This window comes from Planococcus citri, chromosome 1 (genome assembly GCF_950023065.1).
Source record: "Planococcus citri chromosome 1, ihPlaCitr1.1, whole genome shotgun sequence".
Lineage (NCBI taxonomy): Eukaryota > Metazoa > Arthropoda > Insecta > Hemiptera > Pseudococcidae > Planococcus > Planococcus citri.
In genome coordinates this window covers 64,349,665-64,377,271 of record NC_088677.1, presented here as the reverse complement: position 1 = coordinate 64,377,271, position 27,607 = coordinate 64,349,665, and the positions used below count along the sequence as shown (strand labels likewise).

At 34.9% G+C, this 27,607-nt stretch overlaps 3 protein-coding genes across 6 annotated transcripts in view; 1 reads left to right on the top strand and 2 right to left on the bottom strand.

Moving 5' to 3' along the window:
• disp (dispatched) overlaps positions 1-27,607 on the top strand; it is a 344,626-nt gene that overhangs the window by 239,762 nt on the left and 77,257 nt on the right. The gene's annotated exons all lie outside the window — the stretch shown is intronic.
• On the bottom strand, positions 199-6,213 carry LOC135833341 (fibroblast growth factor receptor homolog 1-like). 3 transcript variants are annotated; one of them, XM_065347094.1, is made up of 9 exons: positions 4,816-6,213; positions 3,303-3,411; positions 3,125-3,230; positions 2,736-2,970; positions 2,351-2,616; positions 2,069-2,262; positions 1,559-1,699; positions 507-624; positions 199-415 (listed from the first exon to the last, which is right to left on the bottom strand). In XM_065347094.1, exons 1-9 carry the CDS (start codon positions 5,006-5,008, stop codon positions 293-295), a joined length of 1,485 nt encoding a protein of 494 aa, XP_065203166.1. In that variant the 5' UTR covers positions 5,009-6,213; the 3' UTR covers positions 199-292. The 3 variants fall into 3 exon arrangements, with proteins under 3 accessions (XP_065203166.1, XP_065203167.1, XP_065203168.1); XM_065347095.1 differs by having other exon boundaries at positions 525-624; XM_065347096.1 differs by lacking the exon at positions 3,303-3,411 and having other exon boundaries at positions 4,816-5,012.
• On the bottom strand, positions 18,441-27,341 carry LOC135833336 (uncharacterized). 2 transcript variants are annotated; one of them, XM_065347082.1, is made up of 20 exons: positions 27,147-27,341; positions 26,568-27,041; positions 25,028-25,158; positions 24,729-24,773; positions 24,536-24,645; positions 24,219-24,420; positions 23,953-24,118; positions 23,742-23,860; positions 23,604-23,645; positions 22,104-22,222; positions 21,812-22,016; positions 21,529-21,685; positions 21,308-21,426; positions 21,185-21,229; positions 20,878-20,984; positions 20,561-20,807; positions 20,344-20,485; positions 19,081-19,233; positions 18,873-18,982; positions 18,441-18,681 (listed from the first exon to the last, which is right to left on the bottom strand). In XM_065347082.1, the coding sequence occupies exons 1-20, from the start codon at positions 27,259-27,261 to the stop codon at positions 18,463-18,465; spliced, it is 3,027 nt and encodes a 1,008-aa protein (XP_065203154.1). In that variant the 5' UTR covers positions 27,262-27,341; the 3' UTR covers positions 18,441-18,462. The 2 variants fall into 2 exon arrangements, with proteins under 2 accessions (XP_065203154.1, XP_065203156.1); XM_065347084.1 differs by lacking the exons at positions 24,729-24,773; positions 25,028-25,158; positions 26,568-27,041; positions 27,147-27,341 and having other exon boundaries at positions 24,500-24,638.

Here is a 27,607-nt window from a genome sequence, read left to right as displayed (position 1 = left end):
CCTTCTTTTTAGTTTTCAGATTTTGTTAGACACCCTGATGCTGCTGCATAGATCTACATTCAATATACACGCCCAGTATAAAAAAATGTCAAAAAAAAATTTATTAAATAATTTTATATTAAATTAATTTAATTAAAAATTTATTTATTATAAAAGTAAATTAAGTAAATAATAATAAAGATAAGTTTATAATTCGCCTAAATGTCTGCAATTTTAATACCTATATCTTAAAACCTAAAACTTAATCTACATACTTGGGTATTATTCTAACAATGACTTCATATTCTATTGTTTAACTTGAAAGATACTCGTTCTCTTTATGCGAGCAGTTTGTAATCAATTTGTCTAATTCAGTTGGGTTTGTTGTAGAAGTTGTGCTTTTTAAATCAGATTCATCGGACGACTCGTTGACCACCTGAATGTCAAAATTTAAAAAAAATAGAACAAGACAAAAGCAACACATTCTTAATGCCTAATAGTTAACTAAGATTTCTCATCATATGTACCAGACGTGTTACTTGTACCTCAACATTTGGTAATAATTCTGTTATGCGTTCAACAATGGTTAAGAAATTTGGACGTTTCCCTGGTTCATATTTCCAACAATCCAACATTAAATTGTACCTGTGAGAAATGACCCTTGCTTTATATCGCACCCTCGGAGTAATAAGGTTATATCTAAAAAAATGGATTTTGACATTTTTGGAGTTCGTATGACCCTGTGCAACCAAAAATAAAGCTTTGAGTTGGGTATGCTCCTTAGATCTTGTACCAAAACAACAAAAAAATGATAAAAATGGAATACTTTTCAGAAAAATGACATTTGTACCTATGTATCATGAAATTTCAGTCTTTTGAGAAAAACTCAAAAACTACGCATTCTAAAAAAAAACTAATCAAGGTAACCTGGCCAGTGTATGATCAGCAGCCAGTAGTTCATCACACTGCATTAAAATGTGCGTGTTGAGTGTATTTGGAAACTAGCTTCACAAATGTTGACAGATTTATTCTAGATCATGTTCTTACACAGTTCACCTACTCATTTGATAGTTTTTCACTTTTATGCAGTGTGATCAACTACTGGTTGCTGATCATACACATGGTCAGGTTACCTTACATGCGACGATTGGAAATTTAGTTCCCTACAATATTTTGCACTGATGTAATTTTTTTGTATGACGCTTCGTTTTGCCTCCAAATTGGTTTTAATTAGGGTGTATTAATGATACGTTACAACTCGAAATGTTTTCCAAACATTGAAATGTTTCCTTTTTAAGAACGTATTTTTCAAAGTATGCTTATGCTAAATGAAGGTATGATATCTAATATTTAAAATGAGGTACTATTCATTCTTTAATGATATAGGTAGGTATGTAGAATTATTATAAGTTGACGAAAATAATGAATCAAGTATTTAAAAAGAAAAAATTGCTCTTCTGTAAAATTTCATTTTTTGAGATGTAACCTTATGACTCCTAAGGTGCGATATAGGTAATTTTCTGCACTCAGTTTATTTTCACATATCAATTTTAGAAAAAATCTTTGTTGTTGCGCTTACACATCTGTAGATGCGTTTGGGGGCTTTTCCAGTCGACGATTCTCGTTCAAAACGCGAAGCATTCCAAGGTGGGTTTTAACAGAAGGGTATGGATTCTCACCATGAGTCATAATTTCCCATAATAGTACACCATATGACCACCTGTAAAATACCATTATTAAAGATAATCGTCTTATTTACCGGGTGTCCAGGAATAAGGGGTTTTATCAAGGGGAAAAAAGGAAGAAAAAATTCCCTTTCAGAAATTAACAAACGTTATCACTTATCAGTAAATCATACTGGATTAGTTCGTTTCATGTAGGTTCATTCCATTTAGAGGAAATTGATTACTACTTTTCTTCGTTAAAATGAAATTATTTCATGAAATTTGTGTATTTTTACTCACAGTTGAGTAAGATCATCCTGTATAAATTATTTATATTGGAGGATTTTTTCGCTTCTGAAAGTAATGATAACCCCTTATTCCTAACACCAGGTACAAGGTCATTTTATCAGTTACGAGTATCTTACACATCAGATTTTATGGAGTATTTGTTGTCAAATAAAGTTTCAGGTGCCATCCATTTTATAGGAAGTCTACCATCTGTTGTTTTCTTGTAGTACTCGGAATTTGATACATTTCTAGTTAGGCCAAAATCCGCTATTTTCATCGTGTAGTCCGCTGTTACAAGAATGTTTCGAGCAGCTAAATCTCTGTGAATACACTGTAAGGTTTGAATAGAGATTAGCCTATTTGCTTTTAAAAATTTTTTAAATGTGTGTCTCTTGTGAATTATGTACAAAGTTAGATACCTTCATAGAAGCTAGATAAGTCATCCCATTTGCAATTTGACGAGCATAAATCAAAAGAGTAATTTCTGCCAGGTCGGTAGATTGACGGTGGTGTCTTTCAAGAAAATGTTTCAAGTTTCCGTTATCAGCATACTCTGTAATTAAAATCAGGGGTCCCCCTTGGCTGCAGCAGCCAAGTAGCTGTAGGATGTTTGGGTGGTTTCCTAGAACTTTTAGGACTTCCATTTCAGATACCAAATCTATCATGTCTGAGTCAGTATGATTGTCTGAAAATTTTAAGAAAACATCATTAAAGGCTAAGATTAAATGCTTATAGGTACATATTTACTATTCGAGTTTAGTCTGTACTCGTGAGTTGTTGATTTCGCTTTGAAGGGCTACTAACCTTTGAGCATTTTTACTGCTACAATTGTAGTTCCGTTTTCTTGTCCTAAAATATTGCTCGCTTCAGCTTGAACAACCTGTCCAAATTCCCCTTCCCCCAAAGGTTTTATTATGCGTAAGCTCTTTCGAGGATATTCCCAACGTTCGTCTAATGACATTTCATATTCACCATCCGATACCAACCCACGTCCATCTTTTCCACTTATTAAATGTTGAATCGAAACAACAGGCATGCTCTATTAATCAGGAGTAAATCCTTTTAAATCATGTAATTTTATGTACTTACTAACTTACTTACTTACTTACTTACCTACCTACATTACATATTCGTAAGGTACATACTTATGTGTATTATATAGGTTAAATACATTACACAAATCTATAGTATACCATAATATCCTGAAAACCTCCATTGGTGTCAATTTGTTTTTGAACAACGATCTTTTTCACCAGTCGTGTCATGTTCGCAATTTCTCTTTTTCTTTTTTCCATTTCCCTGCAAATTTCACGTATTAGTGTTTCAAAGTGGTAGTAATGTCTAATGAAAAAAACATTTCTACGCGATCACCTCTTGTATTTGCAGAAAAAACAAGTGCCAATTATTATGCAAAACAATAACATTATTATGAACACAGGAACCAGTAGCTTCTTGATGGAATCGTCGTTTCCAAAGATACCTAGCAAGATTTGATTTTTGAGATGATGAAATCATTTGAAAACAAAAAATCAAAATACAGTAAGTCCCACTCATTAGAATCGAGTTGAGACCAGGTATGTTTGATTCTATGAACCGAAGTATTCTATAAAGCGGAAGAATAAAAATACGCAAAATTTTATCACTTCTTGATGATTATCGAAGTTAATTTCAATGATTTTTCGGTTTTTTAGATGTACAAGCTTTAAAATGATTTGAACACTTTTTTGGATGATTTTTATAAAGTTTTACAAAAATTTCATTATGCTTTTGCCAATTTTCACTAGCTTTAAATCTTTATTTCTTGTTTTTATGACATTTTAACATTTTTTCAACACTTTTTCTTCCAATTTTTGTTAAATTTTGCTGAAATTTTTAATTTTCTGAAACTATTGAAGATTCTTCAATTCTATTAACCGAGTGAAATGGGCTTTTCTATTCTAATAAGCGGGAGAATCGGCATTTAAGAAGATACAAACGCTCTGTCCCAGCACGCTTCATTCGATTAACCATTAACCGAATTATTCTATTATCCGCAATTCTAATGAGCGGGACTTACTGTACTAAGATAAGATTTTTTGTTGAATGTGTGAATAAGCCTACTTAAAATTGAAAAGCATGGAAGTAGTTTGCCAACTTTCATGAACATGTTTTTCTTGCGGAAGAATCCTCTCTTCCTCCCATCAAAAAATAAAAATAAAAAGCGACTGGGAATTTGTTAGATTCTGATGGAAATTACCATCCTGTATTTCATATGATCGAAAAATGACACAGAAGTGCGCAGAACATGTATAAAATATATAAAATATGAATTTCAGTTATGTTGGGGTTTATGAATGAATATCCATGATCTTTTTAAGTTTCTTACAAATATCTTGGGTACAATTTTGGTTCCGAGTATCTTTTTTCTTGTGATACCTACATGCTTTTCTCATAAAGTCGATGTTAACGTTGCAAGCACAAAAAAAACGAGAATTTTATTAATTATTATAGTTTTCATGAAATCCAGCAAAAATTTACCAGGCATTAGCAAATGAGAAATTTTAAGTTCACAATTTGCTTTGTTTTCTATGATTTTTTTTTTTTAGAATGCTTAATTTTTCTGAAATTCTGAGTTTATGTTGGAAGAAGTGGAAATATATGCAAACGTTGAACCCATTCTCTTCAAAAGTTCATCTTTTTGAAATTGAGCTTTAAAGTTTATATAGCCCGTCAAAAAATTGATAAAATGAGCTCGTTTTGATCATAGCCTTAAAAACTTTGAGTCAGCCACAAAATGTTTTCAAAACCAAGGAGTTAATTTTGGGCATTGAAAAGATGGGATCAAATAATTAATTTGAAAATCAAGATATGGATTGGATTACTGAGAAAGATGTGCACTGCTTACCTTCTTCTTTTGTGCAGTATGTGAAAGGATTTCCTGTGAATCCATGTAAACAGCTGCATATAGGCTCGCGATTAATCATTTGACACTGTGCATTACTACCGCACTTTCCTACACACAGATCCTGGCATTTTAACTCTCGGCAGGCTTTGTTCTGCGGGCACTCAGAGTCTGAATTGCACTCGGGTCTGCACATCGTCTCTGGAGGCGAACCAACGTAGTCGTTCTGGCAAGAACATTCTAAGCCTGTTGGTACTATATGACATTCGCTGTTTGGTCCGCATGGCGAAAGAGTACATAGATTTGTTTCTATTAGGCATAAAAAATGATTAGAACTATACCACGTCAAATCTAATAACCATTGCACGATGTCTAATAGATTCTTTTTTTAAATATTTTGCATGTGTATAGAGGTTATCAAACAATGAGGAATAACACAAACTAGACATCTCTGCGATTTTTTTTTTTTTTTTGTTTGACAGAAATATAAGAATTTGAATTTTGACAAAATGTCGTCGTTTTTTGTAAATTTCAAATGCGGATAGTTTCGGTTTCAATTACTATTGGCAATAAAATTTATTTAATTTAAGAGTGGGAGACTACCTAGAAATATTTTGAGTCTCCTAGCCGCTCACATGGTTTTTTGCCATTTTTAGGTGAAGTTATGTGTGCTGTACTTCGGCACTCCTTCTCCCTAGTTTGAGTTTTTGAACCTCCCTGATCCATTAAATTCAAAATTGAAGACTACTTTTTTACCTCGCAACCGCAAGCACTTGAAGATGGAGAAATTGCAAAAATTACGATCTATCGTCAACCTCACAGCACTTCTTCAATAAAATAAATTTCTTTCACAAAAAACCTATGCTGAGTCATTAAATTTGGATTTTTCAAAAATTACCATTCTTTTGGGATTCCTGGCTCAATTCTATGAATCGCTAGGGTGCTCAAAATTTTTCTGGGTAGTCTCCCACTCAATATTACGTAGTTAAAGCAGACTTCACCGGAATATGCTATTGAACACGTATGCCCGTTACTGATGCGGAAAATATCTTATTGCATTTTTTAGCAGACAAGACTAGCTAAACTGTCGGAAGTAATTGGGTGACTATTTATTCTATGTATATGTAGAGTAAGTGGTAGTAAAATGGACCACCAGCAGTTTCAGTGATATCCACTAGCGCAACCTGGTGAGAAATGACAGAAACTGGTGTTATTTGTACCTGATACTTCATTTTAGGTGACCAATGTGACCATCACTCATTATTGCCGACTTTCGAAGTGATAAGGCAGTTTGTTTGAAATGTGTGAATTTCTCATTTTCAATAAAAAATTAAACATTTTGATTGGAATGCAGATTGGATTTTTTGTAATTTATTTCTTGCTGAACAATAACTTTAGTTAAGTAGTACATACTTTCAGCTTTATTTTCATCTATTGGACATATTTATTTGGCTCGAGCTTTTCATAATGAAATTCATCTGTAATGTATTTGTATCTGTCATACTTTGTGAGGTAGTAAAATAGACCACAACAATAATTCCAATTTTTTTGATTTGATTTAGGCAATTGCGAAGTAATTTGATTCAATCTTCTTAAACTAGACATATTTACCTATCATTTAAGCCCTCGATGACCAAAAATGGTCAATTTGGTGAAAAGTAATCGCAAAAATAAAAAAAGCTAAGGTGCTCTATTGTTCTACCATTTGAGTGTTTTCATGCGTTTTTAAGGTGTTTTTTGCTGTGGTCTATTTTACTACCCCACAAAGTCAGACCCCGTTTTTTGATACCTTCGCCAAAATGAAAATTGCTCCACCTGTATATAAATTGTGAGGTAGTTTTATCAAATATTATTAAACTAGACACATGTACCTATCTATCATTTAAGCCCTTGATGACCAAAAATGGTCAATTTGGTGAAGAGTAAACTCAAAAAATGCTTAGGTGGTCCATTTTACTACCACTTACTCTACATTGTATGTGTAGATGCATTTGGGTGGTGGGATCGCGGAATAACATGTTGATGGATTTCGATCAAATCCATTGGAGACCGCCATTTTGAGTTGAAAATCATTCAGAAAAATTTAGTTCTAGAAGTGCCCTTGAATGAAAGACGCGCGTTTTGAAGTGGGGGGGGGGGGGTGGTTGAAAAAATCCTGGTTTTCAGCGGGTGCAGAATACTTTTGGCTTCAGTCTGAAAGGTGTACTTAAGTGATTATCGCGGAATTTCAGGAGTACCAGTTCAAAAATGTGAATTTTCAACCAATAGGTAATTAGGTACCTATGTAAATTCCAGAAAATGTTGAAAAATCAAATCCTCGTCATTTTCATCTCTTCCAAAATAATGACTTGTACCTAGGAAATGAGAAAAGTGTGAAAATAAGGTATACTTATTCAGTCATTTCCATACCAGTTGGATCCGTGCATTGATGAAACCAATATGCGTCGACATCATCATAACTGGAAAAGCTATAGTAGTTCATTGGATACGGGTCCGGATCTTGCAAACTCAAGAAACTGTCACGTCCTCTACCCTTTCCTACTTTAATGGTTCCACGAATTGATACAAGGATCCAAAATTCATGCCATTCATCCGGTGATGTAATATTCGCCTCATAATAAAACTGGACGTTTTTAATTCCTCTTTTCCTTACAATTGATGACCGTGTATTTTGGTATTCACCTAAAACTATCTCGTACAAATTTTCTTGTTCCTTTGATGCTGGCAAGTTTGGCCTTTGCGAAAGCAATATGTGAGCATCTCGTTTGCATTTCACGTAAAATACCAACTTTAATTCTCCTTCGACATTCTTAGAGAATGGAAAAAATTTGCTGTAATTGTATGAGTTAGTATGTATTGCGTTGCAATTACTCTTCAAATCTGGAAAAAAACTCGAGTTTTCAAAGCATATTGAGGCAGAGTTTATAGAATACACGGATACATAAATATTTTCAGTATGTGTGGCACACGAACGGTCTCACAAGGGAGGTCCCCCAGGTAACATGCACAGATTTTAATGATTCGTGCACCATTAGATGACATCGAACATAGTCTGTCCCCAAATTTTCAGCTGCTGAAGTTGATATTTCAATTTTTCAGAGCAATTTTTCGATTAATACGTAGCAATGTTGAAAAACTGAGAAAAATAGTCGGCGCAGGTCGCATATCAAAACTTTCTATATTATTGGTGAGACTAGCCTATGCTGAAATTTTCAGCTGCTGAAGTTGATATTTCAACCGTCCAGGGCGATTTTTCGATTTTCAGATTGTAATTTTGAAAAATTGGCCAAAAATTAGCGGCGCAGGTCGCATTCCTAAACTTCCCATATTATTCGCGCATTTTAATACTCGTAGGTACATATGCTGAGACTGGTCAATGGAAAATTTTCAGCTGCTGAAGTGAATTTTGCTGCCGTCCAGAGCAATTTTTCGATTTTCACTTTGCAATTTTGAAAATTTGGCCAAAAATAGTCGGCGCAGGTTTCAGCTGCTGAAGCTGATAATTGATGTGTTGGAGATTAATGTGTCCTTTTTTGGCCGTATTTACTTTCTCCACATTAACTGATTTCATATGTTAAACTAGACTCTAATTAGATGAAGTCGACTTCAACTGAAAAATCAACATTTACACCCAACATAAATTCTTATGTACTTATAAGTAGTCGTACCTATGGTAACATTAATGTTGATTTTTGTTGAAAGTTTACTTTACCTAGTTGAAGCAGACTTTACTGGAATATGCTATCACACACGTTTGCCAGTTTCTGATGCAGAAAATGTCTTATTGCATTTTTTAGCAGACAAAACTAACAAAACTGCCGGAAGTACCTAGATATTCATACTACGTACATTGTACATGCAATGGAGGGGGGGGGGGATCGCAAAATAACATGTTGAAGGATTTTGACCAAATCCATTGGAAATAGCCATTTTGAGTTGGAAATCATTCAGAGAAATTTAGTTCTGGAGGTTGTCCTTGAAGGAAAGATGTAGGTCTTGTAGGAGGAAAGGGGGATTTTTAGAGAAATCGTGGTTTTCAATGTGTGTAGGTCACTTTTGGTCTCGGTCTGAAAGAAGTAAGTGATCATCGCGACATTTCAGGAGTGTCTGTCCAAATGTGAATTTTCAACCAATAGGTATACTGAGAGAACTGTTTAATAAAAATTACTGTGAAATTCAGTAAAGTTGCCTCCTGATTACCTACCTTTTTTATTAAATTTACTAAATTTTATAGTTCATGTTACTGAAAAATGTAGCAGAGTACTACAATAGGCATATGTATTATGTACAATTGTAGGGTCACGGGTGGTTAGTTGTCCATAATTGTGTTGTCAAATTATTGCGTTTTTAAAAAGATACACGAACGCTATCCAAACGAAACCTTCATAATAACTTCATGCTATACCTACTAATGTTCCAACATACAAAATTGGCAACATAGCTTTTTATTTGGGGATACAGTTTTGAAAAAAGTGATTTTACAGGTGCGAAGTTAAGCATGTTAAATTTTAACTTTTTGTTTTTAAGCATCAAAAATTTGTCAAAGGTAAATAAATTATACATCAATATAAAGGAAATTTTATCACGGATTCAGTAATCACATGTTCAATTACAAAAAATTTCGAAATGAATAAAAGTTTTTGGTACAAAGTGAAAAAACGAGAAGTTGCTAGTTGTCAAAAAAGGGAATATTGTTAGTTGTCAATGAGACAGTTTACCAATATACCTATGTGTTACCGTTAAAGTATTTACTACAGGTAATGTATGAAATAACTAGTTATTTCATACATTAACGAAAAAGTATTTAATCCTAGTAAATTGTTCACAGTTTACCTAGGTAATGTATGAAGAATCTAGTTATTCTATGAAATAGCTATGTGTGATCAGTTAAATCATGAAATGAGCTGTTGAAAATATTTTTGTGGTGAGTTTATTTCATCGAGTCAAGGGGTTTTTTCAACTTTTTCAACGGGTACGTAAAAATAGGAGTCAAATGAGTCAATTTCATCAGTAAAAACTTTTTTTCATGTTTTAAATAAAAAAATCACATTTTTTTCGCAAACTTTCAATTTTTTGAAATCGATTTTACGACATAATGCCATTCCAATTTTTTAGTGTGTTGTTTAGCATGGAAAGTTGTCCATAATATATTTTTTTCAGCATTTTTGAGGGTCGGAACAATATGAAAACTACGTTTTGAAACTTTTCGAGCTGATTTTTCATACGAAAAAAACAGGCAACACTGATTTTTATGATATCGCCGAAAAATCTTTCAAACCCTCTAACTACTGGAAAAAGTTCCATTTTGGTAGGTATCTCGGTTATCAAGTAATCCACTGCTGAAATGGATGATATTTCAAGTGTTCACTGTAAATTTTAACACCCCCTAGCAGCATTTGAAAAAGGGCTAGAGGGCTGCGATTTGTACCATTGGTCATCCCTTCGGAAGGTCTTTACACAGGAAAAATTTCGAAGATCGTCGACCCACCTTCCCCTTTCTTGGTCGAATTGGCGTGAAATCGCCCTTCATGTATGTTCTAATACCTAGGTTAGAAACATACTAGGTAAATGATTACCAAAAAAAAAAAAGAATTCTAACTTTATCGCAGTTCATTCGTTGAATTCACACTTTAACTAAACACACCTCGTGTATGTATGAAATAACTAGGTAAAGTGTAGAAAAAATTCTATTTCACACTTTTTCGTTAATGTATGAAATAACTAGTTATTTCATACATTACCTGGAGTAAATACTTTAACGGTAACATATGCATCAAAGTAGAAAAATATTTTCAGAAAATCATCTATTGCATTATTGAATAATTTTTTTTCTGCTTTTCATTCTATAAAACAAATAAAAAAGTTGAATTGATCGATTTACTTACCTACGCAAGAAAAAATTCACAGAATGACCAGTCAAACAAAAAAGTTTTTTGAAGATTTTGGCGTTGTTTATGGATATTTTTTCAAGTTTTTGGTCTTATCTGAAAATTTAGTCTTCTCACGTGTTTTCTTTTTAGAAAATTTTCGAAAATTGTTAGATACTGAGACACGATTGATTAAAAGTATTTATTCTATTCAAACGATTGATAACAACTGAACTGACATTACGAGGTAGCGCTATATATAAGCTAACCTATGTTATCTAGAATACTCCATCATTAACTAGAACTACTAGAAGATAACATCTCGAACCATCTACACACTTCTCATTCCAGAACACTCTCAATACACGATACTAATACATAACACTTTCTTCCACCCTAGAAATACATTTCAACTATATACATTTGAATAAAAATCTAATCTAATTCTAATTATTATTTAATGTAGAACATAATCTTGCAAATGAGTTGGAAGTCTCCTTTCCCGTTGAGGTCTTTGTTGTGGAGGAGGTTAATTAGGAACATTTACCATTTCAGGTTGTTGGTTAGGAACGTTTACCATTTCATCGATATTCTGATAATTCTCTGGATTAGTCGGTTGACGAGCCAATTCGTCTTTGAATGTAACTCGACGCTTTTTCTCTTTGGTTTCTTCTACTCGATCTTCTTTGATTACAAAAGTCATTGAACGAATTTGATCAATATGTTTCTTCACTTGGTTACTATTGTCGAGTTGAACGATATAATGTAGTCTTCCCAGTCGACAAAGAATTGTGCCATTCGTCCATACTAGTTTTCCCAAAACTCGACATTTTTCGACAACAACACGATTTCCAACATTGAAACTTCTAACTGAGCATTCAGGGTTTGACGTTCTTGCCTGAAGAAGTGAAGATGAGTTGGCTTTATCGCATCCAATCTAATACATAAACGACGTTTTAAATATTTTTCAGCTGGGCTCAAACCATCTGCCAATGGCGTACTTCGAAGTTTGAATAATATTTTCGAAATTAACGCTTCAGTCGACAGGTTTTCATCCTTCATCTTCATAAGTTTACTTTTCAACGTCTGAACAAAATGTTCTGCTAAGCCATTTGTACTTGGTTTTCCTGGTGCAGTAAATATCTGGAAAATACCTCAAACTTTGCAATAATCTTGAAACTTTTCACTTTTGAATAGCGTTGCATTGTCTGACACCAGAAATTGTGGATAACCATGAGTAGAAAAGATATCCTCTAACACTACCATGGTACTTTCTGACATCTGGCCTTTTTTGAATACTCAAACTTCCAGCCACTTCGACTTTGAATCGAATACTGTTTGACAATGTATACTTTTCTTCTAACGCTGAACCATCTTGAAGGCCTTTGATCAACTTTGAAATTTCTGGATCATTTTTCAACTCATTAATAATGGTTGCACTTGTTACCACTTCGCCTGAAGTTTTATTTAACGTATAATTCATGCACTCGCTGACTTCAGCTTCGATAGCCATCGCAATACTTGATGCTTCATTTTTCAACGGAGCTCTTGACAGGTAGTCGACATTAACATGATCTTCGCTTTTACAATACTTGATTTGATAGTCAAACATGCTCAAGTACGCCGCATAACATAGTAATCAAGCTGCTGTCATTTGAGGTAAGTTCTTGTGCTCATGGGAAATTCGAGTGACGGCTTTGTTATCGGTTACCAGCGTAAATTTTTGTCCATAGACATAGTTGAAGAATTTTTTGACAGCAAATACCACTGCTAAAGCCTCTCGGTCGACTTGACTATAATTTTGTTCAGCGGATGTCAATGACCTTGAAACAAATAGAACTGGTCGCTCTGACACTCTTCACCTTCGACAATATGAGACAATACTGCTCCAATACCATATGGACTGGCATCGCATGCGACCACAACTGGCAATTCTGGATCATATTGGACTGAAACTTGATCACTGGCAATTAAATTCTTGAGCTTCAGGAAGGCTGACTCACAATCAGCTGTCCAATGGAACCAGGAGTTCTTTCTGGTGAGTTTACATGGAGGCCAGGTGATGGAAATCACATTTGGCAGAAACTTTGAATAATAGGTCACTAAACCCAGGAACTGTTGAACTTCATCTGCGTTTTTGGGCCTCGGTGCATTGACAATCGCTTTAACACCATCAGGATTCTTCATAATCTTGTCACCTTCGATAATATAACCAAGGTACTTGATACGTTTCTTGAAAAATTCTCATTTGGATGCATTCAAATGGAGATCATGTTCAGCTAAGCGTTTCAAAACTGCGAGTAGATTCTCCAAACATTCTTGTTTGTTTGCACCAAATATTAAAATATCGTCAAAATATACAATTATGCCGCGTAGACCAGCTAATATTCTCTTCATGATCTCATGAAACTCGCCAGGTGCTGTTTTGACTCCAAATCCCAATCGATTGACATGGTAAGTACCTCTATGCGTAGAGATCGTTAAAATTTCAGCGCTTTCTTCATCGACTTCACAATGCAAGTACCCTTTGAAACAATCTAATCGACAGTAGGTATACCCGAGCACCTTTTAGTTGAGGCAATAACTCACTGATTTTTGGAATTGGAAAATGATTATCGACGAGCTGTTTATTTACTGCCACTTTATAATCGCCACACAATCGAATTTTATCATTTTCCTTCTTGATTGGCACCACTGGTGAACCCCAGTCACTGGTATTGACTTTTGTTATGAACCGTCTTGTTCTAATTCGTCTAGTTCTTGATCAACTGCTGCACGTAATGCATATGGAACTTCTCGTGGACGGATATATCTGGGTCTTGCATTTCTGTGTTGTTCAAAAACCTTTGGAAACTTTTGCTTGAGCTCCTCTGTTGTTGGTAAACTATGAATGGAGTTGACATTTGAACTGGTTGAAGAATTGTCACAATCGAGCAAATTATCGATTTTCTTCAGGTCAATATCGCGATGACAGATCCATATTCAACCTAATAACACTTCGAAACGATCTGGAACGACATACACTTCTTCTTTCGAAGTCTGGTCCAAAAATCGAACATTTACTTCGGCTATACCCAATGGTACATCAAGCCTTTGTTATAATCTCAAAATGGGATTGACGTCTTTTTCAGCATAGGGGCTGGCTGCATTTTACGAAATTCATGTTCTGGCAATAACTTATAGCCACAACGTGAGTCTACTTCAAATGTAACTGGCTGTTCGTTCACTAAAACGTTGGCTAAGTACTTTCGCACATTGTCAACATTGGCCAGATTATGTAACTCGACCACTTGATGGATACTTGAAAAATTGAGGTCCACGTTGTTGACAGATTCTAGTTCGTCGTCAGATACACTATCAACCATATGTACTTGTTTCTTATTCTTTATGAGCGTTGAAATACATACATTCGAAACATGTCCCGTTTTATTGCATAATTTACATGTAGCTTTATCTTTGGGAACTGGACAGTCTTTGACTAGGTGATTGTTTCGGCCACATCAAATACATAAATTATCAATACCCAATTCTTTGAAATTGACTGATTTTCTTCTTTGTGAACTGCTACGATAGCTGCTAGACCGATGACGTTGTTCATTTGGTCATTGATTACTTCGAGCTCTTGAACTACTTTGGCGTTTTCACACATAATTGACAGCTGGAGGTACTGTGGATGAAGATGAATTTTTACTCATATCATTACTCGTGATACAAGAAGCTTCAATTGCTTGAGCTTTCTCAATGGCATCTTTCAAAGAAATATCGCTCACTTGAAGAATTTCTTCTCTGGCTTTATCATCTCGAACACCACGAACAAATTACGCTCTCAGGAATAGATCAGCTACTGATTTGTCACATTCACATTTAAAGTCACAGGATAACGATAATTTACTCAGGGCTGTAATAAAATCACCGGCAGTTTCGTTGGCATTTTGACACTTTGACAAGAATCGATGTTGCTCAGCAATTGAGTTCGGTTTAGGACACAGGCGATCTTCGATCTTTGACACTATTTGATCATATGTTAAACTATCCAAGTTATCTGGAGCTACGATGCTTTCTGCTTAGCCATACAGAGTCTCACCAATACTGTTCAAAAATATCTTCTTGATTCTATCTTGATTTGTAATGCCCTTTGTGGCGATATAATTGTTGAAACGGCTTTTATACTGAGTGAAGCATTCTTCTTTCTTATTGAATGCTTCGAATTTTGACACATATAACGTATCTGTTACCTGAGGTGGCTGAAGTGCGCTTGCTGTAGTTAACTGCTGGCGGATTGTATTTAGAAATTCGGTGAATTGGTCACCTGATAACATAACGCACTTTGACACTGTGAAATAATTGAAAAATTACGCGAAAACACGCAATTTGACACTAAAATTGATACTAGAACACACTAAATGAATGATGTTTTACATTCTCGAATTAATTATCACGTCACTGCGCGAAAATTACGCGAAAAAATACGCAAATCAACACTAGAACACTCTAATAGTAATATGTTACATATGTTACACAGTTCGCGCACTATTTCACTGTATTCGCGAAATAAACATGATCACTTCGACACTATTTCTTTATCCTCGTCGCCAAAAATGTTAGACACTGAGACTGTGAGACACGATTGATTGAAAGTATTTATTCTATTCGAACGATTGATAACAACTGAACTGACATTACGAGGTAGCGCTATATATAAGCTAACCTACGTTATCTAGAATACTCCATCATTAACTAGAACTACAAGAAGATAACATCTCAAACCATCTACACACTTCTCATTCCAGAACACTCTTGATACACGACACTAATACATAACAAAAATTGAATTGTAAGTTTTTTTTATCAGTAGTGAATGCGGGTTTGACAACTTACAACAGGGGTGGTTGTTAGTTGTCACAAAAAAGTACCACACTAAATCCACCATTAACTATTCATCACATGGACCAAAATTCAATTTTAAAAAAAGAAAACATGCGCAAAAAATCAAGCTTTCAAATGAGCCCAAAACCGCGAAGAAATATTCATAAATGGCTTCAGAAACTTCAAAAAACATTTTTTTTTTTGACAACTAACCGCCCCTGACCCTACATACTATAAAATGTAGTAAATACTACAAAAAAATGACCAGGAGCCTCCCTTACTCCAGTGTAAGTATAGGTATGTATTAAACGTAAAGTCCAGAAAATGTTGAAAAATCGAATCCTCGTCATCTGCACCTCTTCCGATCTGAAATAAATGTGAAAATAAGGTAGGTAGAGGTACATTCAATCATTTTCATACCGATTAGTCTGGTGCATTGATGAAACCAATATACGTCGACACTACCATAACTGGAAAAGCTATAATAGTTGATTGGATACTTATGTGGTTCATTCAAATACAAGAAAGGTTTATTTTCTCTACTCTTTCCTACTCGAATGATTCCACCTGAAGATACATGGATCCAAAATTCACGCCATTCATCCGGTGATGTAATATTCGGCTCAACATATGTCTGGATGTTTACATCAAGTCGTTTTCTTCGGATTGTTGAATATGTATTTTGGTCAGTACCCAAAACTATCTCGTATACATTTTCTGGTTCCTTTGATGTTGGCAAGTTTGGCGTTGGCGAAAGCAATATGTGAGCGTCTCGTTCGCATTTCACGTGAAATACCAACTTTATTTCTCCTTCGTTATTTTTAGATATTGGAAAATAATTGCTGTAATTGTATGAGTTAGTATGTAATGCTTTGCAATTACCCTTCAAATCTGAAAAAAAACTTTTAGTTTTAAAAGAATATTGAGGCTTTGCTCATAGAATACACGGATACATAGGTACCTATGTAACTATAACTTGTATTTTCAAGGTGTGTGGCACACCATTGGTCTCAGTCTGAAAGGAGTAATTTTGAAGAGCAATATTCCAAAATTTTACGGGAAAAATGAAAAACTTTTCCCTTTCAAACTGATAAATTGGTTATTTAGGTGACTTTAACCTTTAACACTTCATTTGAGCAGGTTGATGATGTAGGACTTCATCTACCATGTACAGCATAAGTGCTAAAAAACCAATTTCAATAAAAATGGACAAAGAGCGTTTTGGAAAATCGCTCTTCTTTTGTAATTATACCTGAATGTTCTTTTAAACTATCCAGCCATTTGTTAAGAAAATTGTACAAAATATGAGAACCGTTGGGGTGGAGGGAATAAATTAGTTTTTGCTCAGTAGTGATGAGTAAATGCTGAGCAATTAAGAAATGAAAAAAGGGCCATGTATAGCTTAGTTCTCTGTGGTTTTTCTCGGTGGTATATATCTGAGATTCTGCGTAGACATGCGTCATTGCCATCAAAATCCAAGATCACCTTTAGGGTTCTGCTAAATGATTAGGAATTTTTAAATCACCAATTTTTGAGTAAATTTGAGTTTTTGAACATTTTTTCTACTTAAATATTTTGTATGAATTAAGTAAGTACATGTCTATGTTGATTGTTGAAACATGGGAAAATATGTATCATTTCTGAAATTGGGCAAATACATACTTTGATACGCATGTGGTGCCAATGGTCATTATTGCCAACTCTCAAAAAACTCAGTCGCAAGTCTGCGTGAGAGAACCGCATTTTCTCTCAACTCGTACCTAGGTAGTAGGTACCCAACACTTCTATATGTATGTACATTATACATTTAAAATCCTTCCCTCACCAGGCTCATAAAAATAAACAATGTGTTTTATCTAATGAAGAAGGTGCACGAATCGGCAACCACTTCGCAAAATTTTATGTTAGGTTGGTCACGCTCCGGAGTTGCAAAAATATTACCCGCTGTAAGTATTCAAAAATGTTGAACTTACCAATTTCATCTATGTTGCTGACTTCACTCAAGACTTGGACGAACGTTGAAATAACAAAAATAACGTTAATCTGTGGGAACATTTTGAATACTAAATTTTCACAGTTCTCGCGTTAGTTTAATTAAATTGTATTTACGAATTTATGCAAATGCTGTAATATTCCGCAGAGAAGTACCTACCTATCAGTTCGGAAATGTGTCTAGTCATCATTAAAATGGGAAGTAAATGATGCATTCCACGTTATTTAATCTCAGTTGGAATTTATCGCGATTACATGAAATAATATGAGGATAATTAGTGAGGAAAAGGTGATTAGAATCGTGAAAAATTGCTTTTTTTCCAGTGCTATCGCTTCAATTGTACTAAATTTTTGATAAACAATTTATCAAAACGTTGACATCGTTTAAATGACATTGAACATTTCCTTGTGATCTCGTTTCATGCGCAATAATTTTTTTCGTTGAGTTGGGCAATCGAACATTGACGTTTGATGAGTGTATAATTTCAAGCAGAACCAGGAAATAATTAATCAATCCCTAGACAAACCGAATATTTTCTAAAGCTTATTGTAAATTGGTATCTAAGTACTGATTGAAAATTGTTTTCTAGCGAATCATTTTTAGTAAAATAAGACCACAAAAATGTTTGGAAAATTGTCACTTTTTACGATTAATTTTTTTTCTAAAAAAATTGACTCTAGGGAGTGGGGGGATAATTACCCAATCACCCCTTTAAAATCAGCACTGCGAATGTCATTCGTAAATATTGTAAACTGGATCTAGACCTACCAGTTTATTTTATTTTATGATGCAATAAATAGGTACCTACATCTTTGACAAATCTAAGTACGTATTTGTAGGTGATTTTTGTAGTGGTTATGATTTGATTACCTACCCTTTTTGGAAATTACAACAGAATCGACTTGAAATTTAAAATTTTTTATTTCAACTCATCAAGCTCACGATAAGAAATACAACAACAATCGAACAAATTGCAAATGATGATAATTCTATCACTGCGGCTATTTTTAGCCACTGATTTTGGGATTTTTTCAAAGCAGGAACCTCGGCAGTGTATTCGTTGTCAGTACGTGTAGTGGCGTTTATGACTACTGTTTTCATGGTACCATTTTCGCGTTTGTTTTCTTCTGGATTTGCAAATTCCTAAATTTGGAAACATACAAAAAATGGTAACTGAATTGGTATCCCATTACAACTGGCAGAAAATTGAATGAGCTTTAAAAAAACATCCATATCAGATCATGTTTCAAACTCTTAGATTTTTTTGTAAATCCAAATGTTAGGTACCTAGTTTCCTTAACTGCATAAGATATAAGTAAAAATTTATCACGTACCATGTTCAGCGATGGATTACTCGAATGTGATTCTCTTGCTAGTCGTACTAAGTAGGCAGTGACGAAGGTAGATATTCCCACTGTTGATAATAATACAGCGAGTCCAATCACTGAAATACATACAAAACATTAACCAATTACCTAATTGAGAAAACTTACGTAGATGATTTTATAAAATGTCTTATTTAATTAGTCCATCTGAACTTACGGAAGTTGGGAGCGCGTGTGGTGAAATGAGGAATTGAATTGATCAATATCACCAAAAAAATTACAAGAAGTAAGAAGGATAATGTTTTCGATGCCAGTTTAATTCTGCTCACTGGTGATATCAAAAATGATGGCAGCATCACTAAACTTACTCCTGTAAAATGAGTCGGTTATTTATTGACTTTTTTCATGAAACCATCGAGTGTGAATTTATATAATTGTATGTAATATGAATAATTAGGAATCAAGCATATGAGCTCCCGATTGACAATGAGTGTGCGTATTTAAAAAAAAACGCCATCAAAACGCGTATGCCGAAAGTTGGACAAATTTCGGCAAATACGCGTACTGAAACGCTCACTCACCTAGTGTGGACATTCTGCGGAACGTTTGCGTATTGCTTACCGAACGCGGGCCGATATGTAGTATTTTGATCACACCATGGAGCACGTATCGTATAAGGTTCGTATACCGTTCGTATACCGATTGTATACCGATTGTATGCGTATGAGTAAACCTTGAATAAGCGTAAGCTGTTTATGTAGGTGTAAACGCGAAGTGATATTTAAGCTTCCTGCAAAGTATTACTCGTAGTCGTACATGCATATTTGCTTAAATGGTTCTGACAAAAATATTTTGAGCATTGTTGAAGAATTTTAAACCCCAAAATCTGGTCATGATTTTCGAAATTGGAAAAATGTCATGTAATGTATCAATATTTCAAAGTACTCACATCATCTAATAGGTAGCTCTTTTAGATGCATTCAGGACATGCCGGAAGTCATTTAATCTGACATTATAACAACTAACCAAAAAACAAGCACATATAATTTTTACAAACACACAAATTTCAAGTTCACTATTCACTAATTCACTCTTAAACTCTTATCATAGGCCACGGTTGAAAAAATGTGATAAAAAAACGGTTATTTTATTTTTTGGAGAGGTGGTAAAGTATGGACCAATAGAATTCAATCGTTTAGCGTACGCGTTACGCCAGCGTTACGCAGACCTATACGCAAACTTGAGAGTATTTGGTATTCTAAAGAAGGTTTACCGAGATCAGTCCGCGTTCAGTAAGCAAATACGCCAACTGCATACGCCGACGTCCTGCAAGTTGACTTTCAGTATTGATCAGTAGGCGTTCTGCCTGCAGTACGTTTGCGGATTCTGTATGCCGATCCGTATACTGAAGGCAGTACGCGTTACGCACATTCAATTGTCAATCGGGAGACTAGATAACGTACAGTAAGCTCATACAAACCTATAAATATCAAACACAACGTGACCTGCAACGAGCAACTGTTCATTTCTAAAGTGATTTCAAATCTCATTCTAAAATTGTCATCAAATTCTTTGGTAATATTGGTGATTGTCCATAATGATTTAGTTATGGATAACTCTGTCTTTGGATTCAGATTCATTAGTATACCAATAACTAATAAAGAGTACAGAGTCTTTTGCAAAATTACGAAGCTTACTCGAGATAAATTCACTTGTAAATGTTTAATATCCATCGTATTGGTTGTAAAATTAAGGCTACATGTTTGAGGATCCCATGGCCAACTATTAAAAGCCATGTTGCATGTAGTGTCTAGATTCATTGGCGATGTCCAGATCACGTCGCCATTTGACGATACATCCAAGTGACCCGTACCAACGTTGCATGTTGGTACAACATCATCATTATCGTAAGATCCGTGATTTACGCCTTTTTGAAACAACTCGCTGAAATTTTTAATGACGTTAGTCACTTTTCAATCACAATGATCATCGGTTGAAACATACTAGTTTTTACTTGTCCAGTACTAAACACGGTTTCCATAATGCATCTTCTTCCATTTTAATAACGAACTGGTCTCCGAATCTCTCTGGATCCCAAGCCATTCGTTTGTCTTCCCAAATCTGTGATAGGGTACAATAGAAAATGACTTGTAAATAATTACGTGATGAGAAACCGTTGTCGTTTGAATATGTCGAGGGAGTGTTGCCATCTTGTCGTGGTATTGTTTTTATGCATCCACCCCTCACCCCAAAAAAGTACTTGATGAATTTCCACGTTGACTTGGCATAATGAAGTTCAATTAGTGAAAAAATCCATTTACCATCGTTTGTTGCCCTTTCAACAAGAGTATTCCATTTTCAAGATTCTAAGAAACAATTGAATAAATAAAATTTTAATCACAATGTAAAAACACTCTGCTGTATAAAAATGCGTGAAATCTCACCAATTCGATGTATGAGATCATCATATCCACTCCTGGGCCGAATGCAAACGCCTGCACTGAAGATATATTAGGATGGACTTTTGTTAATAAGTGACATTTGAGTTCTTCTTCGTAGCTGCCTGTTGAAAAGTTGTATTTATGAAATGAAATCAGCATCTCTTAAAAATGATTGGAATTATTGAAATGCTCTGGGAAAATAATCAAGTTATATCGATACAAACTTGCAGACGAGATGCATTGTGTAGATTTAAAATAACCAATGTTTCTGCGTAAGTGAACGTGAAGCAATATAGAATTATCGGGTGATTCCAAGCTACCATTCATCCTGGTCATAATTTCATGAACCGTCCATGGTGATTCAATGCCAGTTTTTGCACCCTTGATGAATGTAATGTATTAAAATAAACGCTGAGCATGAAAATACTAATTCATGACTCATGAGTCTCATATGTAGGTACTTATAAATGAGTTGCTGAAGAGCTTAAAAGGTGAAAATTTACTTACTTGTTTAACGTCAAATTTGGCATCTGATACGTTGGTTTTAAAACGAAGCAAGCAAATTTGTTCATTCCATGGTCTCTTTCTCATCAGAACTGGGCATTTTGTCTGTAGACTGATAGATTTTGTCCACAGTGTTACTTTTCCTTGATACGTTACTGTAGTAATATGGTCTGAACTGAGTAAAGGTTTGTTGTCGTAAAATAGATTGCTGCAATAAAGATGTAGTCATTATACTCTTGAGATAAGAGGGATGCACATTGCACATACGTGATTTATTTGAAAATGAGTGACTTACTTGACCAATACATAAGCCGGTTTCCATATTTGATTCGAATTATTAAGCATGTCTAAGTCTAAAGTATATGTATTGTTATATTTGCTCGGTTCCCAGGTCAATTGATGATCCTCCCAAGTCTATAGGTATAAATAAATTGAAAACCATTCTCATGCCATATGCACGGATATAAATAGGTAGGTACCTAAACCTATCTCTGCAGAAGTAATTATGTAAAATTGAAAAAAATCGCTATTCAACGAGCTTATCTGTAATTTCCTGATAAGTGTAATTTGCAACGTTTTGTCAATGGTCAGTGACCTCTAGAGGACAAACAGGAAGTCAGACGATCTTGAGACGCCAGACAGGTAGGTCAGTGGCCTCCAGAAGTTTCAGATTCTCGACAAACAGACAAGCAGGCAGGCAGGCAGGCAGACAGACGACCTTTGAGAGGCCACACAGATGGTTCAATAACGTAAATAGGTCAGACAGGCAGATAGATTACCTTGAGAAGCCCGACAGGCGGGCTGAAGACAACCTTGAGAAGCTAGACATATGGGTCAATGACCTTAAGAGACCAGGCAGGAAGACAGACAACTTGTAGAGGCCAAGACAGACACCCTGCCAACCTTGAAAGGCTAGACTAGGTAGGTTAGTGACCCTGAGAAGCCAGACAGACGGGTCAATGACCTGAAGAGATGGCTCAGACAGGCAGACGACCTTGAGATGCCCGACGGGTAGGTCAGTGAGGTCAGTGACCTTCAAAGGCCCGATAAACAGATGACCTTGAGAAATCCCACAGACGGGTCCATGGACCTTAGAGACCAGACAGGAAGACAGAAGACCTTGAGAAGCCAGACAGATGGGTCAATGACCTCAAAACGCCAGGTGGGCAGACAAACGACCTTTAGATGCTAGAGAGGTAGGTTAGTGACCTCAAGAGACCAGACAGTCAGACAAATGAGCTTTGTAAGGCAAAGAGATAGGTTGATAACTTTGAGAGGTCAGAAATAACCTTGCGAGAGGCTGGCGAACAATGTGACTTTGAGTGACCAGATTGACAAGACAGACTACCTTAAAAGGCTCAACAGATTGTTCTGCAATAAGGGGGAAAGGGAAGTGCTCTATAACGTCGGTACTGATTGTGAGTCGCAATATGTACTCTAAACAGCTCTATGGATGCTACATAGATCCTCTCACATAATTTTTACAGATTTTGGCTGCTCTGATAGAGCAACCATTTCACCAGCCTTACCTGAAGATTTTTTAAAAATGTGATGAGGGGAGAGGGAAGCATTCTAATGTAGGGGCTGGTAGCTTTATCCCTTCAAGGCGGCCTCCTCCCCTCCTGAAACTTGTTGGGCTTGTGAAATCTATCTAAATAAGAATAGTTTCCCTGAATTCGGTCCAAATCCTCCGCCATTTTGCTCCTTCGGTTATTAGAGTTGGCAACTCAATTCACGCGTACAATTTTAGATCTAACCATCGCATTGGCATTACGATTACGAAACATCCACTTACCACGTTTACTTCTCCAATCATCTGGAACAGTCCTGAAACATCCTGTAAAATTCATTCCTTACTTAGCAAGAAATATTTATTGACACGATCGTTGATACGTAATATTATTTTTTCAAGTTGACAAATGAAAAAACTTACTATGTCAGCGTAAAAAATAGTCAAGTTGAGTGTTTGAAAAAGATCTTGAGATGCCATGTTTGATGTTTTGTACGAGTAGTTTGAAAACAATTGACATCTGAGTTTCTCTGATGAGTTGCCTGATAAATGGAATATGATTCAGTATTTTAAATTGAGTACCAATATGTAGATTGTAGAATGTAGATATTGCGATCTATGTCCAAATACGAACTTGCAAATTCACTACAAGATTTGGGCTGAGAAATACTCCTTTTTAATGTCAGGTCGATTTGTATGGATTTTTTCAATAATTCTGTTTCGTTTTTTTCCGAGAAACGTATTATTGTAGGGGGAGTTTTTGTAATGATCCATGGTGATATTACATCTGAGTAATTATTCTTTTAAACAAGCAACAGCGAAAATAGGTATGATTAAGGGTTGTTTCTTAGTGGATCTAATTACTAGTCAAGTTGTTATCTAATACGAGTATGTATTTACGTGGGAAAAACTGATATTGGCACGAAAGATATTCATTTTGAAGTTAAGTTTGCAATCGTAGATATCCGAGAGCTGTGAACTTGAACTGGCGGTACATTTTATTCGTGATCGTATATTTAAAGGTGCGATATGTGTTATTGTTCCATCACTTGATAATGTTGTATTTCCTGGCTCTATGAATTCCTCGTAAGCGAAAACTTGACTGAAATTTCCAATAAAATTTTAAAAAATATCAATTTTTAAAATTGAGTAAGTACTAAGTAAGTATAGGTATTAGGTACCTAATTGATAATTCTGATTGGTTGATCATTTCTTACTTCGTTAATTGTAATTTCAATTTCCATATCAAATTATTATTTGTAACATTTATGAAATAGTGATCACCATAGTCCTTTGGTTTCCAAGTCAGTCGTTCATCTTTCCATGTCTAATAATAATAATGTACAAATTCAGGAATATTTTTTCGAATAATCCTAATTTTCAGAGAATTGTTACGTAGGTTATTCTTACGTAATTTATCATTCCGCGTAATTCGAAAATATCATTCATAGTATCCTGTAAAATTGAAATTGGTTAGTTTCACTTTACGATAGAAGAATCAGGATTTTGCAGAAACAAACTCTGTGAATTTGAAACAGTCAAATTTCACTGCTCAAGAAGTCACAATGTCGTAAAATTACTACCGCTAAATTCAGTAGGTTTTGACTGGATTTTCAGTAAAATAATTTACCTACTTACTGTGTTTTCTTGAAACAGTGAAATTCGACTGTTTTAGATTTATGGAGAAATTATTGTAGGTAGGGACTTACCAAATTCACATACCAACAAGAAACTGCAATTTTCGTATTGTTTGCCTTGATCCATGTTGGTCGAGTATGATCATAAGTTTGAAACAGATGACATATAAGATCTTCTTCATAAAAAAATTGACGTGGATCCTCTGTCGGAATAATTTGCCTGAATTAGTACAATTTTCTATACACTAGTAGTTACCTATTTATCAGTTGATTTTGATGTTTTTTTTATTGAGTATAAGTAAGACATCTTGAATTGCAGGAGAGTGTTCTATATTTTTCAAATAGGTAGCCTATTTGTACATTTGATAAAAGAGGTTGAAAATTTGGTTGTAAAAAGGTACCTAGTGTAAAAAGTTGGTAGTGATTTTTTCAAAAAAAAATTCGATAGAAACCATGATCAAATTCTGGTAATTTTCAATTATGGGGGGGGGAGGGTCAATTTGACTAATTTTATGACACTTTCTGCAATTTTGGCAAATCGTCATTCAATTTTTCAATAATCTAAGCAGTCTGTGCAAAATTTAATCCAAGTGGGACATTTTTTCAAATTTTTATCGTTTTCTGATGGTTCATCAACCTTTGATATTTTTGAGAGATTTTCACAATCAATTTTACAATTTTTATGATACTGTGTTTGTGAATATTCATTTCTGGCTCTTGATTAAACGTCGAGATTGTCAGAATTTTTACTTTGGCCCTCGACCATTATTATTTCATATAAGTATCTGTTAATTGATCAATAATTTTATAACTAACTAATCCACCTTAATTTTCTTTGTTTCAGGTGAGTACAAAATATGTCCTTCCAAAAATGATAGAATATGAACTCGCGTATGAGAATAAGTAAGTAATTTTCTAATCCTTATGAGAAAAATTACGTAAGTCACATCTACACCTGTGACCTTTTATGTTCAATGGCAAATCAAAAAAATCTTATTTCACGGAATTTGAAAATCAGCTGAAATAATTGTTCATCAGGTTTGAATTGAAGCGATCTGATTTTCCAAATACAAATTTGGAAACAGTAGATCAAATTTTTGAGTTCACAAACGATTTTGATTTTTAATGAATTTTTAAAAAATCAAACTTGGATCAAAAATGGAAAAAATTAGAATTTTACCAAATAGACCATGAGAGCTGAAATTTGGTGTGTGTCCTGTTTTCGACCCTCCAATCGATTGGAAACGGTTTCGAACCCTTTTGAGTGGTAGTTCTGGAGCACCTTAGCAGATTTTTGAAAATTACTCAATTGAGTTGTTGAAATGAAATTTACTTAGCACCCCATTTTTAACATGCTGAGTTGATTGGAGGTGGGTTCAGGCTGTTTTGGAGCCCACGGCTGTATTTTGGAAATTGCAGATTTCCTAAAAAGTGGTCTAAAAACCATACAAATTAACGGAGAGTTTTCTAAAAATTTAGTTGAAGACAGGTTGTGATAAAAGTAGTGATTTTTTTCAACAAAAAAATCTTACCATGATATCTGCATTACTACTAAAGTTCATCATACGATAAAATTAGGGAAAAAAAGTCTGAGATAAAGTCGTTTCCATACTAGTATCATTGTTGCAATCATGCATCCAATCTATGTGCTCGTTCTGCGAAGAGCTGGAAAAAGCGTAATAATTGATTTCAAACGGACTGGGTTCTTTCCAAGACATGAAAACTTCTTCGGTTGAACTTCTTGCGACGTGAATCGATCCGTCCGAATCTATAATAATCCAGAATTCGCGCCATTCATTTGGCGATATGATGCCTTTCTCATTAAAATGAGTTTTATTTCCGTTCAACCTGGTTCGTCGAATTGTTGCACACGTATTGTTGCAACCTCCTAAAACTATCTCGTAAACTTTTTCTGGCTCGTTTGCTTTTCTCAATTTTGGTTCTGCCGAAAGTAATACTCGAGCGTCTTGATTACCCTGTACGTAAAATCCCAGCCATGCGGTTCCATTTGTTCTAGTTATTGGAAAAAAATTGGTGATATTGTGCCAGGGAGAAACACTCTCATTGCACATTTTACGAAGGAAATCTAAAAAATACGAGTTGGTTTCGTTTTATCGAGCATTCAGAGGCTGTATTTTGTAGGTACAAATAACCTACCTAAGTGTGGTATACTTGGAACACAGATACTTACATACTTCACTTAAGTAACGATCATCAATTTTGCAGTGGAATCCATTAGTGTGAGTCAGGCTTAACAATATCTGCAAAATAGCGTAAAATGACACCGAAATTTGGCCGAAAATCATTTTTAACGTGTTAAATTTGCATTCTGAACGGAGCACTCGCGAGCGAAAAAACGACGAACGTTTTCATAAAAAGTTCAGTATGTACTGAGGTTCCCTATCACGAAGAAATAACGGAAAACTCGAATTCATTATCAAATTCTTATTTCCGGTGGATGCTTGGGCATTACATGCAATTGTAGTTTGTGTAATGATATCATAAATGATAAGAATGTCGACAAAATAACCTTTTTTACCCGAGTATCCGCAGAAGACATGAATTTGTCATATTGTAGAGTTGCATGGATTTCGAATAAAAATATTGGAGGATTTTGACCAAATTCAATGAATACCTTCTCATTTTGAGTTG